The sequence below is a fragment of the Entelurus aequoreus genome, linkage group LG04, assembly GCF_033978785.1.
Source record: "Entelurus aequoreus isolate RoL-2023_Sb linkage group LG04, RoL_Eaeq_v1.1, whole genome shotgun sequence".
NCBI lineage: Eukaryota > Metazoa > Chordata > Actinopteri > Syngnathiformes > Syngnathidae > Entelurus > Entelurus aequoreus.
In genome coordinates this window covers 5,277,984-5,294,452 of record NC_084734.1, presented here as the reverse complement: position 1 = coordinate 5,294,452, position 16,469 = coordinate 5,277,984, and the positions used below count along the sequence as shown (strand labels likewise).

The 16,469-nt window shown below is 39.4% G+C and overlaps 1 protein-coding gene across 1 annotated transcript in view; it reads left to right on the top strand.

The window, feature by feature from the left end:
- Window positions 1-16,469, top strand: part of LOC133648209 (dedicator of cytokinesis protein 2) — a 337,149-nt gene that overhangs the window by 81,886 nt on the left and 238,794 nt on the right. Inside the window, exons 18-20 of the mRNA XM_062044062.1 lie at window positions 6,300-6,397; window positions 6,469-6,558; window positions 6,647-6,747. Coding sequence (XP_061900046.1) covers window positions 6,300-6,397; window positions 6,469-6,558; window positions 6,647-6,747 — 289 coding nt within the window. The remainder of the gene's footprint in view (window positions 1-6,299; window positions 6,398-6,468; window positions 6,559-6,646; window positions 6,748-16,469) is intronic.

Below are 16,469 nucleotides of genomic sequence, written 5' to 3'. Positions count from 1 at the left end.
TATTATTATTATTATTATTATTAGTGATTCCCAGAGCCCAAAAAAAGTCTGCGGGCTACAGAGCGTTTTCTATTCGGGCTCCAGTACTCTGGAATGCCCTCCCGGTAAAAGTTAGAGATGCTACCTCAGTAGAAGCATTTAAGTCCCATCTTAAAACTCATTTGTATACTCTAGCCTTTAAATAGACCCCCTTTTTAGACCAGTTGATCTGCCGTTTTCTTTTCTCCTTTGCCCCCTCGCTGGGTTATTCCGGTTCTGGTGACCATGTATGAGGTGCTGGCTGTCCTGAGTTGGGATCCGGGGTATACCGCTCGCCTGTGCATCGGTTGGGGACGTCTCTGCGCTACTGACCTGTCTCCGCTCAGGATGGTCTCCTGCTGGCCCCACTATGGACTGGACTCTCACTGTTATGTTGGATCCACTAGGGACTGTACTTAGAGGGGGGGTTACCCACATATGCGATCCTCCCCAAGGTTTCTCATAGTCATTCACATCCAGCGTCCCTTGTGTGGGCTCTGTACCGAGGATGTCGTTGTGGCTTGTGCAGCCCTTTGAGACTTTTGTGATTCAGGGCTATATAAATAAACATTGATTGATTGATGACGATGAGGTGGCGACTTGTCCAGGGTGTACCCCGCCTTCCGCCCGATTGTAGCTGAGATAGGCTCCAGCCCCCCCCGCGACCCCGAAGGGAATAAGCGGTAGAAAATGGATGGATGGATGATTGATGACTACACCGGTATGTTTTTGCACGTTCATGGCGAGTTTACTGACAGATATAAGTAAGAACTTTACACTACTTTATATTAGAAATGGCAACAGCGGAGGATGAATGTCACATAACAAGAAGATAGAGAAAAAGAAGAAGCTTATCGTCTACAAACCACAAAGGCGGATGCGCGCACATTTTCAGGACTTATGCAGATTCCAAATACAGATCAGCAGGTACCAGAAGGTAAGAAAAGTTGCTTTTGCATAATATTGTGAAACAAAACGCCAGATAATATGTCTTACCTTATACACACACCATAATAATACTCCTATGTTGAAGCACAGTACAATCCATCAAGCGGTGTGGCTTCATAGCTTACCAAAGTCCTACTAAAACATTTTGATAGATTTTTGAGCGCCGTGTGTAATGTTCTATATTCTCAATGGAACATATAAAATGTTGGTGTTGTTAACTTGAGTCATATTGCAGTCTACACGCATCTCTTGTGTGTGACTGCTATCATATTGCGGTCTACATGTATCTCTTACGTGTGACTGCCATCTACTGGTCACACATATTTCACCATGTACCAAATTAAATAGCTTCGAGGTCGGTAAGCACAACCAAAATTACTAGTTTTGAGAAAAACAAGTTAAGTTAAAGTACCATTGATTGTCACACACACACTATGTGTGGTAAAATGTGTCCTCTGCATTTGACCCATCCCCTTGTTCACCCCCCTGGGAGGTGAGGGGAGCAGTGGGCAGCAGCAGTGGCCGTGCATGGGTATCATTTTGGATGATTTAACCCCCAATTCCAACCCTCGATGCTGAGTGTCAAGCAGGGAGGTAATGGCTCCCATTTTTATAGTCTTTGGTATGACACGGCTGGGGTTTGAACTCACAACCTACCCATCTCAGGGCGGACACTCTAACCACTAGGACACTGAGCACAATGGTAGTGCAATTTAATAGAGTTGTATAACCAACTAAAATGTATATTTTGTGAAAAATTAGTCATGGAATTATTGTATCCTGTTGTGATATGAGCACAGGGGAAGGTCAGACATTCTCTGGGTGACTATGTCGGCCTGTTTACAAGTTGAGGGTGACTCAACATGCTTATTAGGTGCATTTTTAACCGGCAGCAAGGATGTGCATCGTAATCATAGTGACGTTATGGAGAATGATGTAAATACGCTGATTGTATTAGTGTCTACAGTGTTGTCACTTTGTCCTACACAGTCTGGCAGGCAGCCATGTTTGCAGAGATGAGCGCACCTTCCCAAACGTATACGCACACTCAAGCATCCGAGGTAGTGGAGTAGATCTGACACAGGTGCCAGCACAACAGCTGTTAGTCCATCACGATAATGAACATTAACCTTTGTTTGAATCACAGACACCGCAGGCTTTTGCATGCGCACACACACACACACACACACACACACACACACACACACACACACACACACACACACACACACACACACACACACACACACACACACACGCACGCACGCACACACACACTCAGCACACCGCTTGTGTTGTTTAAGGCCACCCACCAGATGTGCAGCTAGATGTGTCACAAATTTCCTGGACACAAAAGGAAAAAGTTGCTGGTAATCAGCCCTCCAGTTATACTGAGCTGTTCCTTGTTCAAAGTGTTGCAGAACTAATGCCGGAATCCATTTAAAGTATCGGTCACAGAACACACGGACGTGACAAATGAACCTTTAGGGAACACTATCTTTGTTGTTTCTTTTACAGTCTAAGTAGTGATTAATTTCCAATGAACCAGATAATCTGAGAGCTGCAAAAAATGCCAAAAAAGAAGTAATAGTTGTGTGTTGCTTTTAGAAACTTTTTTCCCCTGGTTAAATGCAGTACCGTATTTTTCGGACCATAGGGCACACACCGGATTATAAGGCGCACTGCCGATGAGCGGGTCTATTCAGGTCTATTTTCATACATAAGGCGCATTAAAACGGTCATATTAAGATTTTTTTTCAAAATGTAAAAGACTTCCTTGTGGTCTACATAACATGTAATGTCATCAATCAATGTTTACTTATATAGCCCTAAATCACAAGTGTCTCAAAGGGCTGCACAAGCCACAACCACATCCTCGGTTCAGAGCCCACATAAGGGCAAGGAAAAACTCACAACCCAGTGGAATGTCAATGTGAATGACTATGAGAAACCTTGGAGAGGACCGCTTATGTGGGTGAACCCCCCCAGTCCATAGTGGATCTAACATAATAGTGTGAGAGTCCAGTCCATAGTGGATCTAACATAATAGTGTGAGAGTCCAGTCCATAGTGGATCTAACATAATAGTGTGAGAGTCCAGTCCATAGTGGATCTAACATAATAGTGTGAGAGTCCAGTCCATAGTGGATCTAACATAATAGTGTGAGAGTCCAGTCCATAGTGGATCTAACATAATAGTGTGTGAGTCCAGTCCATAGTGGATCTAACATAATAGTGTGAGAGTCCAGTCCATAGTGGATCTAACATAATAGTGTGAGAGTCCAGTCCATAGTGGATCTAACATAATAGTGGGAGAGTCCAGTCCATAGTGGATCTAACATAATAGTGTGAGAGTCCAGTCCATAGTGGATCTAACATAATAGAGTGAGAGTCCAGTCCATAGTGGATCTAACATAATATTCTGAGAGTCCAGTCCATAGTGGATCTAGCAAAATAGTGTGAGAGTCCAGTCCATAGTGGATCTAACATAATAGTGTGAGAGTCCAGTCCATAGTGGATCTAACATAATATTCTGAGAGTCCAGTCCATAGTGGATCTAGCATAATAGTGTGAGAGTCCAGTCCATAGTGGATCTAACATAATAGTGTGAGAGTCCAGTCCATACTGGATCTAACATAATAGTGTGAGAGTCCAGTCCATACTGGATCTAACATAATATTGTGAGAGTCCAGTCCGTAGTGGATCTAGCATAATAGTGAGAGTCCAGTCCATAGTGGATCTAACATAATAGTGTGAGAGTCCAGTCCATAGTGGATCTAACATAATAGTGTGAGAGTCCAGTCCATAGTGGATCTAACATTATAGTGTGAGAGTCCAGTCCATAGTGGATCTAACATAATAGAGTGAGAGTCCAGTCCATAGTGGATCTAACATAATATTCTGAGAGTCCAGTCCATAGTGGATCTAGCATAATAGTGTGAGAGTCCAGTCCATAGTGGATCTAACATAATAGTGTGAGAGTCCAGTCCATAGTGGATCTAACATAATATTCTGAGAGTCCAGTCCATAGTGGATCTAGCATAATAGTGTGAGAGTCCAGTCCATAGTGGATCTAACATAATAGTGTGAGAGTCCAGTCCATAGTGGATCTAACATAATAGTGTGAGAGTCCAGTCCATAGTGGATCTAACATAATAGTGTGAGAGTCCAGTCCATAGTGGATCTAACATAATAGTGTGAGAGTCCAGTCCATAGTGGATCTAACATAATATTGTGAAAGTCCAGTCCGTAGTGGATCTAGCATAATAGTGAGAGTCCAGTCCATAGTGGATCTAACATAATATTGTGAAAGTCCAGTCCGTAGTGGATCTAGCATAATAGTGAGAGTCCAGTCCATAGTGGGGCCAGCAGGAGACCATCCCGAGCGGAGACGGGTCAGCAGCACAGAGATAATGGTGGTTCTTTGCTCAAAATGTTGCATAGATAATGTTTTACACATCATCTTCAAGTCGCTTTCTGACAGTCGCTTCAGGATGCGCCATTTTGTGGGCGGTCTTATTTACGTGGCTCACCTTGGACAGTGTCTTCTCCCCGTCATCTTTGTTGTAGCGGTGTAGCGTGCAAGGACGGGAGTGGAAGAAGTGTCAAAAGATGGCGCTAAATGTTTTAATGACATTCACACTTTACTTCAATCAATAACAGAGCAGCATCTCCTCATTCGTGACTCACTAGTGCAACAGCAATGCCGGCAATGTGTCCCGTGAAAAACCGTCAGACCGGAACTCTCTAATAACTAAAGTTCCTTGGGTGAATAATGTAAACTCACTACACCGGTATGTTTTTGCGCTTTTATGGCGAGTTTACTGACAGATATAAGTAAGAACTTTACACTACTTTATATTAGAAATGGCAACAGCGGAGGGTGAATGTCACATAACAAGAAGATAGAGAGAGAAAAATAAGCTTATCGACTACGGATAATGGCGGACATGCATACATTTTCAGGACTTATGCAGATCCCAAATACAGATCAGCAGGTACCAGAAGGTAAGAAAAGCTGGTTTTGCATAATATTGCGAAAAACCACCAGATAATATGTCTGCTAATAGGTGTCATCTTATACACACACCATAATAATACTTGGATGTTGAAGCACTGTACAGAACATCTGACTACGGTAGCCCCAACAATCCATTCAGCGGTGCGGCTTCATACCTTACCAAAGTCGTACTAAAACATTATGACAGATTTTTCAGCGCTGTGTGTAATGTTCTATATTCTCAATGGAACATTTAACTGGTGTCATCTTGCAGTCTACCCGTATCTCTTATGTGAGACTGCCATCTACTGTTTTTTTGATTGATTGAGAAGTTTATTGACATCTTAAAGAATTGAATCCATGTAATGTTTTGGATGATACCACAAATTTAGGTATCGGTCCGATACCAAGTTGTTACAGGATCATACATTGGTCATATTTAAAGTCCTCATGTGTCCAGGGACTTTATGAATATAATATAAATTTAAAAAAACAACAACATTGTGACGATAAATATTGATGTAATAATAGTCGTATCAACTAGATACACTCTTGTACTTGGTATCATTACAGTGGATGTCAGGTGTAGATCCACCTAAGGCATTTGTTTACATTGTGACGCGGGTGAGCTATTGTATCCTCCTACGGTGTGTAGTGAAGCATGTTTAGCTATTCCTCCCCCTGCAGTGATAATGGTACTTGTTAGAAACTTACTTTGTCGCCATGGAGACAAGGATAAGTGATTTAGAAGTAGCTACAACACTGCAGACTGCGGATGGACATTAGCCGCTAACTCGCTAGCCATGTCATAAAGCACCTTTTCCTGAGGGTGTTTCAGTGTCATAACTTCACCTTTATCTTCACGTTCAAGCCAAAACTTCAAATTATCTTTAGTTTTTAGGCCAAAATGCGTCCGTTCTCCCTTTTCTGTCTACACACTGTGTCTGCTTGTAAGTACTCTGTGTGTGAGCTGCCGAACATGCTCCTCTGCTCGTAAAACCACCAATGTCACGACGTAACAACGACGCGCTGTCATGCCTGTAAAAACAAAAAATATGGCGAACCGGTACTTTTCAAAGACTATAGTACCGTTTTTCATTCATTAGTACCGCGATACTATACTAGTACCGGGACAACCCTAGTTCAAAGTTAAAGTTCCTTTTAATACTACACACTGTCCAATAGATTCAGGCAACACGAATGGTGATTCTTTTTTTCCAAACCTTTCAAAAAAATGCCACTTTTATTAATGAATCAACTCTACAACTTTAAACAAAATCCAAGAAAGACAAAGCTTAGTTTTAAGAGAAACCCTGTTCTTGTTGCCTCCAAAGTGGGCCTGCTGGGGCTTCTTAAATGGCGGACTCGACCCGAACTCCTGCGAGAAAACTTAAAGGAACTGAAGCTCATCGACGGCGAGGAGGTGGTCAAGGTCAGTCATGTGCCTTCACAAGTGCGCAGACGTTTAACCGCTTTCAAAGCAGCCTTTCCTCCTTGTGTCAGTTCCTGCAGGACACGCTGGACGCTCTGTTCAACATCATGATGGAACACTCTCAGACGGACGACTACGACATCCTCGTGTTCGATGCCTTGGTGAGGTGTCACCAAAATGATGAAATACGATGGTATCATTATAACTGATATCAGATATTTGTGTTTTGTTTGTGTTCTCTCCCACAAGATCTACATAATAAGTCTCATCGCAGACAGGAAGTTCCAGCATTTCAACACAGTGTTGGAGGCCTACATCAAGCAGCATTTCAGTGCCACTTTAGCCTACAAGTATGTCACGCCTTGTTTCTACTTCCTTCTTTACCTTTGACTTCCTGAATGACAAAGGGGTCCTACTTTAGAACATTTGATAAGGTGTTCCTCAATAGGTGGACCTATGACTTTTTATATTCAATCCATCTCATCCCTGATCTATGCCGCTTATCTTCATCTGGGTTGGTATAAGATGGAGCCTATCCCTGCTGACTTGGGGCGGACTGTCTATATTAGAGTATTTTTGAAAAACTACATTTGCAGGTGATTTGTGATACTATTTTAACCTGCAGTCTAAGGTTGAACGGTATACCGGTACTAGTATAGTATCGCGGTACTAATGAATGAAAAATGGTACTATACTCTGTTTGAAAAGTATCGGTTCACCATATTTTTTTTTTTACGGGAATGACGGCGCTTCGTCACGTCGTGACATTGCTGGTTTTACGAGCAGAGGAGCATGTTCGGCAGCGCACAATCATGGAGTGCTTACAAGCAGACACAGTGAGTAGACAGAAAAAGGAGCATTGACGCATTTTTGCATTTATTTTTACTTTCAAGAATCTTATTAGTGTTATGTTAATTAAAAATTAACAAGACATTTTTACAACAAGGAATGATACAAAATGCAAAATTTTGGGGAAAAAATTAATAAAAAAGATGACCTGTCCTCCTATACAATATACATTGATCAAAGCAATTAGCCAATACAAAAAGGAGCATATAATTGAGAGGGGGAAAAATAATGTGGTAAGTGCAGTAAGAAATTCTAATATGACCTTCCTGCTGTAAGACACAAGGACACCTCCTCTTTGTGTCCTCAATTAAAACCTCCCAAGTGAGGCCATCCATTTAAGGTTTTAAATTATTTTTCATTGTGGGGTCCATTAACAAATGCCAAGTTCATTTAGGCATGCCCTGCAGGGACGTCTAAAGACATGTTTAAACCTCATGTCAACCAGACGTGACCCTCATCTTTTATTTTATTTTTTTCCAATTACGTTATTTTGAAAATGTATTCTTAGTAATCAAACCAAAGTGGGTAATTTTTTGATATCTTTTTTTAATTTTATTTGTATTTTATTTAATTTTTTTCACTTTTTAATCTATGTTTATTTAGCAACAATTTAACACGTTTTTAGAATTTTTGAAAATAATAATCATTGCACACCATACATTTATATATGCATACAACTTTTGGTATTGTGGTTTTATCTTACCTGTTACCTCAGTTAGGATATCAATCAATCAATCAATCAATCAATCAAACAAAGTTTACTTATATAGCCCTAAATCACGAGTGTCTCAAAGGGCTGCACAAGCCACAACGACATCCTCGGCTCAGATCCCACATCAGGGCAAGGAAAAAAAGTCAACCCAATGGGATAACAATGAGAAACCTTGGAAGGGACCCCCCTGGGCGACCGGTGCTATGGACGTCGAGTGGATCTAGCATAATATTGTGAGAGTGCAGTCCATAGTGGATCTAACATAATAGTGTGAGAGTCCAGTCCATAGTGGATATAACATAATAGTGTGAGAGTCCAGTCCATAGTGGATCTAACATAATAGTGTGAGAGTCCAGTCCATAGTGGATCTAACATAATAGTGTGAGAGTCCAGTCCATAGTGGATCTAACATAATAGTGAGAGTCCAGTCCATAGTGGATCTAACATAATAGTGTGAGAGTCCAGTCCATAGTGGATCTAACATAATAGTGTGAGAGTCCAGTCCATAGTGGATCTAACATAATAGTGAGAGTCCAGTCCATAGTGGATCTAACATAATAGTGAGAGTCCAGTCCATAGTGGATCTAACATAATAGTGAGAGTCCAGTCCATAGTGGATCTAACATAATAGTGTGAGAGTCCAGTCCATAGTGGATCTAACATAATAGTGAGAGTCCAGTCCATAGTGGATCTAACATAATAGTGAGAGTCCAGTCCATAGTGGATCTAACATAATAGTGTGAGAGTCCCAGTCCATAGTGGATCTAACATAATAGTGTGAGAGTCCAGTCCATAGTGGATCTAACATAATAGTGTGAGAGTCCAGTCCATAGTGGATCTAACATAATAGTGAGAGTCCAGTCCATAGTGGATCTAACATAATAGTGTGAGAGTCCAGTCCATAGTGGATCTAACATAATAGTGTGAGAGTCCAGTCCATAGTGGATCTAACATAATAGTGTGAGAGTCCAGTCCATAGTGGATCTAACATAATAGTGTGAGAGTCCAGTCCATAGTGGATCTAACATAATAGTGTGAGAGTCCAGTCCATAGTGGATCTAACATAATAGTGAGAGTCCAGTCCATAGTGGATCTAACATAATAGTGTGAGAGTCCAGTCCATAGTGGATCTAACATAATAGTGTGAGAGTCCAGTCCATAGTGGATCTAACATAATAGTGTGAGAGTCCAGTCCATAGTGGATCTAACATAATAGTGTGAGAGTCCAGTCCATAGTGGATCTAACATAATAGTGTGAGAGTCCAGTCCATAGTGGATCTAACATAATAGTGAGAGTCCAGTCCATAGTGGATCTAACATAATAGTGTGAGAGTCCAGTCCATAGTGGATCTAACATAATAGTGTGAGAGTCCAGTCCATAGTGGATCTAACATAATAGTGTGAGAGTCCAGTCCATAGTGGATCTAACATAATAGTGAGAGTCCAGTCCATAGTGGATCTAACATAATAGTGTGAGAGTCCAGTCCATAGTGGATCTAACATAATAGTGTGAGAGTCCAGTCCATAGTGGATCTAACATAATAGTGTGAGAGTCCAGTCCATAGTGGATCTAACATAATAGTGTGAGAGTCCAGTCCATAGTGGATCTAACATAATAGTGAGAGTCCAGTCCATAGTGGATCTAACATAATAGTGTGAGAGTCCAGTCCATAGTGGATCTAACATAATAGTGTGAGAGTCCAGTCCATAGTGGATCTAACATAATAGTGTGAGAGTCCAGTCCATAGTGGATCTAACATAATAGTGAGAGTCCAGTCCATAGTGGATCTAACATAATAGTGTGAGAGTCCAGTCCATAGTGGATCTAACATAATAGTGTGAAAGTCCAGTCCATAGTGGATCTAACATAATAGTGTGAGAGTCCAGTCCATAGTAGATCTAACATAATAGTGTGAGAGTCCAGTCCATAGTGGATCTAACATAATAGTGTGAGAGTCCAGTCCATAGTGGGGCCAGCAGGAGATCATCTTGAGTGGAGACAGGTCAGCAGCACAGAGACGTCCCCAACTGGCACAGATGAGTGGTCCACCCTGGGTACCCACTTTGAACAGCTAGCGCTTCATCTGTGGTCACCAAATCTGTGCCCCCCCCCTCTCCACAAAGGAGAGGGGAGCAGAGCAGAAAAGAAACGGCAGATCAACTGGTCTAAAAGGGAGTCTATTTAAAGGCTAGAGTATACAAATGAGTTTTAAGATAGGACTTAAATGTTTCTACTGAGGTAGCATCTCTAACTGTTACCAGGAGGGCATTCCAGAGTACTGGAGCCCCAATAGAAAACGCTCTATAGCCCGCAGACTTTAAGACAGTGGTGTCCAAAATGTGGCTGTCTGGCCATTTGGGATGCGCAACTTTAGTTTTATTGGTCCACAATTAAACTAAAAATGATTCAACAAAAATGTAAAACAAAGTTCTATTTAATGGAAATAAGCAGATATTTTAATATCAATAACTAATCACAATACACTTTGTCAACTAAAACACACATCTAACAACAAGGTTTTCTCATTATAAATTTAGATAATGTTTACCAATTTTCAATATATCCAAATGGTCCACCCAAACACTGCAGGTCAGAGGTCAGGGGTGTCCAAATTTTTACCACCGACGACAACTTTGATATTTAGCTTTGATATAGATTTTTCTCGTTGCAGTATCCATCTTGATCCATTTTTCCAGTTTTTACATTTATTTTTTTTAATTTAGTTATTGACATCCATCATCAGACATTCCTATCCTTCACATCATATTTGCATACATCATAAATCTATTGTCTGCCCTAAATGTCAAAATATTTTTTTGTTTATTTCCCAACGATGACCCCCTCCAAAAAAAGAGAGAAAAACAGCAAACAAACCAACAAAATAAACCAAAGTAATAATAATATAAACAAATAAATCAATTAAAAACAAATATAATAATAGTTTAAAAACAAGAATATATATTCATTTATATGTTTTATTTATATATATTTATACTCATTTTTTGATATGTACTGCAGCGAGAACATAATTTTTTTTTTTTTTTGTGGATGTTAAATTAGGCAAGTGTCACCATGTAATGTACTTCAATCTAACTTTGAACTAGAGTAAAACATGAATATATTTGTATTGTCTAATCATTTATTCAAAACATAAATGCAATTGTGTGTTTTCTGTATCTTAGCCTATTAGCGCCTATTGTACAGTCTGCTTATGCTTGTCTTCTGCCACCGCGCTGCACCCCCCCAGCCAGTATGTTGACGTTCACCCTCTTAAAGAGGGTCACTGCAGCTTAGAGCCCGTGAGCCCGCGGGATGTTATGTAAAACTCCCTCTCACTACATTCTCAACTCCTCATCTGAGTTCCCCAGCAGAGGCAAAGAGAGAGAGAAAGCATTAAATCCTGTCCAGCGTGCCTTTCAGTCATGCACAGAAGACAGAACAGGGGAATACTTAATGGTAATAAATCTGCTCGTGTTTTTAAGGCTGGCCTGATAGCTGTTAGGCAAGATTACAGTCGTTTTAGGGGGCGGCTTTTATTGTTTAAGAGGATTGGATATACGGTAGATTTAAACAAGTTAGAAGGAATCGTCTTAGCTATGACAAACACTGATCGTTTTATGACATGATGGAACAGCCATTACTTCATTAGGTACACCTTTGCAATCTTGATGCAAAGTGGATACAACCAAACTGATGAGCCCAAGTCGACATCACGGGGTGCAGGAAGGGGGTCTTTTATGGCGGAGCAGTCCCAGAAAACATAGTAGTGGTTTGCATTTGAATTCCCACAATTTCTCCAACAGGCAGGGAAGTTATCATAATGAGACTTCTGAGAAGGTGTAATAAAAAATCTGAACAAACTTTTCCAGCCAAACTCTCTCCACTTGGGTGAGTTGGTACAAGTCCGTTGATATTTCCATATTATTGTCCATTCTTCCTCAGATATAGTTATCCCTCCTTCCTTCTCCCATTTTGTTTTAATATATGAAGTTGAGTATGATTTCATATTCAACAGACAAGCATGAAACAGTTATATCAATCATTTCTGAATTGAACAGTTCAATCAAACTTATACTTGTCTTTATGACACTTTTCACCTTCATATTAACAAAATGCCGCAACTGCAAATATCGATAAAAGTCTTGGTTTTCTAATATATATGTCCTTTTAATAGATTCAGAACTAAGCATTTTTTTTATCTTTCATTACACTACATAAAGCTGTTATACCCTTAGATATCCAGGACTATTGGAAAGAGATACACCAAGCTCTACAGGATATTTTCAAACGTGAAATACCCCTTGAAAGTAAAACTTTGTGTTTCGGACATGTCCCTCAGGACTGGCTGAAGAAAGATAAACACTTCATGAATATCCTACTGGTGGCCTGTAAAAAGACCATTACTAGGAAATGGATATCCCAGGAGAGTCCAACTTTGAAGCAATGGATGGAAACCACAATGGACATATATAAAATGGAGAAGATAACTGCCTTTATTAATTATAAATGGAGAAATTTACTTCATACTGGGAAAACTGGGTCAATTATGTCACGCCTCATAAGCCTGACTTTAATTTTTCAAATTAATGATTGTACTGCTTAAAAAAAAAAAAGATTACTCCCTATGGGTATATGTAAGAATGTGTATATATATATATATATATGTATGCGTGTGTGTGTATATATGTGTATGTATATGTATCTGTTTATATATTTGTATTTTATTTCTGATTATTGTTATTAATGTATTATTTCTTTTTTGTTTATTTAATTGATGTATTTGTAGATACTACAGTGTTTCCCGCACATTCATTTATTTGTGGCGGCCCGCCACGAAAGAATTACGTCCGCCACAAATAGATTTTTCGGCTTTTTTTTTATTTTTTATTTTTTTTCCTGTCCAGCTCCTCAGGCAAATCATATAGTAGATGTAGATGCCCATATAGGCTGTTCAGATTTACTTTACAAAAGAGAAGTGTAGGAGACTTCTCTTGTTGCCTTATTTGTATTTGACCACTACTGTTCTCTGTTTATTTGTTACTGACTGTGGCAGGACACCTCTGCCTCTGTTTCACTTTATGTTGCTGGTAAATAATATGGTTGTAGTAGTAGCCTAAAGTTAAATTATTTAGTATGCACTAATTAAAGGGGCAGAGCTTTAAGAGACATTTTAGCTTTTATATTTTATAAGATATATTTTTTGTAAGAACCACAATTAATAAATATATTTCAGTGAATAACTTATTGTTTAAATCTGTATATAAATATGTACATAAAGTGTTGTAATTATATTGTAAAATGGATGATGGATGGATGGATGGACGTTTTAAACAAAACGGTTGTTATTAATTAGTAAGTATACATTTTTTGAGCCTTTTTAGAGAAAATTATATCATTGTAGTAAATTATGCAAATTACCCGATGATGTCAAGGTGACCACGCCCATAGCCACGCCCCCACCGCCACAGGTATCTTGGCAGTTTATGGGAAACACTGTACTACTTTGTTGTTGTTTTTTTTTTGTTTGTTTGTTTTTTTGCTGTTTCTTTCTCTTTTGGGGGGGGGAGTGGTATGGTTGGGATATAAACAAAAACTATTTTGACATTTAGGGCAGACAACAGATATATGATGTATGTGAATATGATGTAATGGATAGGAATGTCTGATGCTGGATGTCAATAAAAAAAAAGAAAAAGAAAAAAAAAGAAAGGGGGTCTTGCCCAGGAGAGCCATTGCATTTTAGGGTTGTACGGTCTTAGTATAGTCCCACGATACTAATGAATCATATTCGGGCATGAAGGTGCGTCGTAGTCGCGTCGTGACATTGCTGGTTTTACGAGCAGAGGTATAGCTCGGTTGGTAGAGTGGCCGTGCCAGCAACTTGAGGGTTCCATGGTTCGATCCCCGCTTCCGACATCCTCGTCACTGCCGTTGTGTCCTTGGGCAAGACACTTTACCCACCTGCTCCCAGTGCCACCCACACTGCTTTAAATGTAACTTAGATATTGGCTTTCACTCTGTAAAGCGCTTTGAGTCACTAGAGAAAAAGCGCTATATAAATACAATTCACTTCACTACTTACAAGCAGACACAGTGTGTAGACAGAAAAGGGAGAACAGACGCATTTTGACTCAAAAAGTAAAGATAAAGGTGAAGTTATAACATTGAAACGCCCTCAGGAAGATGTACTTTAAGACATGGCTAATTAGCTAGCAGCGAACGTCCATCCGCAGTCGGCAGTGTTTTAGCTGCTTCTAAATCACTAATCCTCGCCTCCATTGCGACGAAAGAAGTACGTTTATTACAAGTTCATTATCACTTGAGGACGAGGAATAGCTAAACATGCTTCACTACACACCGTAGGAGGATACAATAGCTCACCACCGTCACAATGTAAACAAATGCCATGGGTGGATCTACACCTGACATCCACTGTAATGATACAAAGTTAAGGAGCATATCTAGTCGATACTACTATGACTACATCAATTTTTTTTAGCATCACAAAAATATTTTTCGGAGTATAAGTCGCTCCTGCCGAAAATGCATAATAAAGAAGGAAAAAAACATAAGTCGCACTGGAGTATAAGTCACATTTTTTGGGGAAATGTATTTGATAAACCCAACAGCAAGAATAGACATGTGAAAGGCAATTTAAAATGTCTAAAGAATAGTGAACAACAGGCTGAATAAGTGTACGTTATATGAGGCATAAATAACCAACTGGTATGTTAACGTAACATATTATGGTAAGAGTCATTCAAATAACTATAACATATAGAACATGCTATACGTTTACCAAACAATCTGTCACTTCTAATCGCTAAATCCCATGAAATCTTATACGTCTAGTCTCTTACGTGAATGACATCAATAATATTATTGGATATTTTACGCTAATGTGTTCATCATTTCACACATAAGTCGCTCCTGAGTATAAGTCGCACCCCCGGCCAAACTATGAAAAAAACTGCAACTTATAGTCCGAAAAATACGGTACGTTTATAAACTCAGGAAATACGTCGCTGGACCCATGAGGACTTTGAATATGACCAATGTATGATCCTGTAACTACTTGGTATCGTATCGATACCTACATTTGTGGTATCATCCAAAACTAATGTAAAGTATCAGACATCAGAAAAGTAAGTGATTATTACATGTTAACAGAAGTGTAGATAGAACATGTTTAAAGAGAAAGTAAGCAGATTGTCATGATACGTGGCACGGATCATGTTTTGTTTAGTTATGTTCTGTTAGTTTTGGACTCCCTTAGTTACTGTTTTGGGCACCTCTGGGTTTGTTTTGGTTTCTATGGGTACTAATTGGGTTCACCTGTCTCTGGTTAGTGGTCGGCACGCTCACCTGCTGTTGAGCACTAATCACAGGGCTATTTATTCACCTTTCTCGCCACGCTCAGTCTGGCTTCATTGTTTGCTATACGTTGGTATTTTTTGTTTCCTAGTCTATGATTCCTGTGCTAGTTGGTTACCTTAGCTTCCCGTGCGATTGGCACATTTTCCTTTTGCTTGTTTTCTGTTTTTGCTATGATTTATGATAAATAAAACATCTCCTACCTGCACGTCTTGCCTGGAGTGGTCCGTCTGCATCCAGAGGGAACGAACCCCGCAGTAAGCTGCGACCCACACGTGACACAGATATTAACAGTAAATGAACAAGTAGATTATTAATTCATTTTCTACCACTTGTCCTTAATAAATTTGACAAAATAATAGGTAGATAAACGACACAATATGTTACTGCATACGTCAGCAGACTTGATAGATAGATAGATAGATAGTACTTTATTGATTCCTTCAGGAGAGTTCCCTCAGGACTAATTATGAGCCTTTGTTTGTTTACTTACTACTAAAAGACAAGTTGTCTCGTACGTTCTCTATTTTATTTAAGAACAAAATTGCAATAATAAACATATGTTTCATGTACCATAAGATTTTTTGTTAAAATAAAGCCAGTAATGCCATTTTTTGTGGTCCCCTTTATTTAGAAAAGTATCGAAATACGTTGAGGATGGGCTTAAAATTGGGATTGTTTTGATGGCTGTAATCTATAATTCATCATGATGAGGAGCCATTCTTGTACTGTTTAGGAACTTCTTTAACTGACATCTGCTTTTGTAAGATGTACAAGGTGTCCCAAAAGCACTAATTTAAAATACATTGTAAAAAGTAACACACATATACCAGCCCCAAAAAATGAAATTAGTATCTTAAATTAGCTTTTTTTAAAGATGCTTTAACATATAAATATATTATGACAGATTTGCCGGTGGCACAATACACGTCAGAGAGATAGTCCAATTTTTGCCAGAAATTGACGCATGTCTGGTGTAAAATTGAGCCACGTCCAAATTTGCTTTCCAGTTTGTTCGGTTTCAGTTTACAGTATTTCGAAAACATCACGTTTCCTCTTTGATGTTTTCTAAAACACAGATATTCCCCAGATTGGTGATATCTTGTTGTCTGGCCTTGAGCTGTTGTCTCAATGCA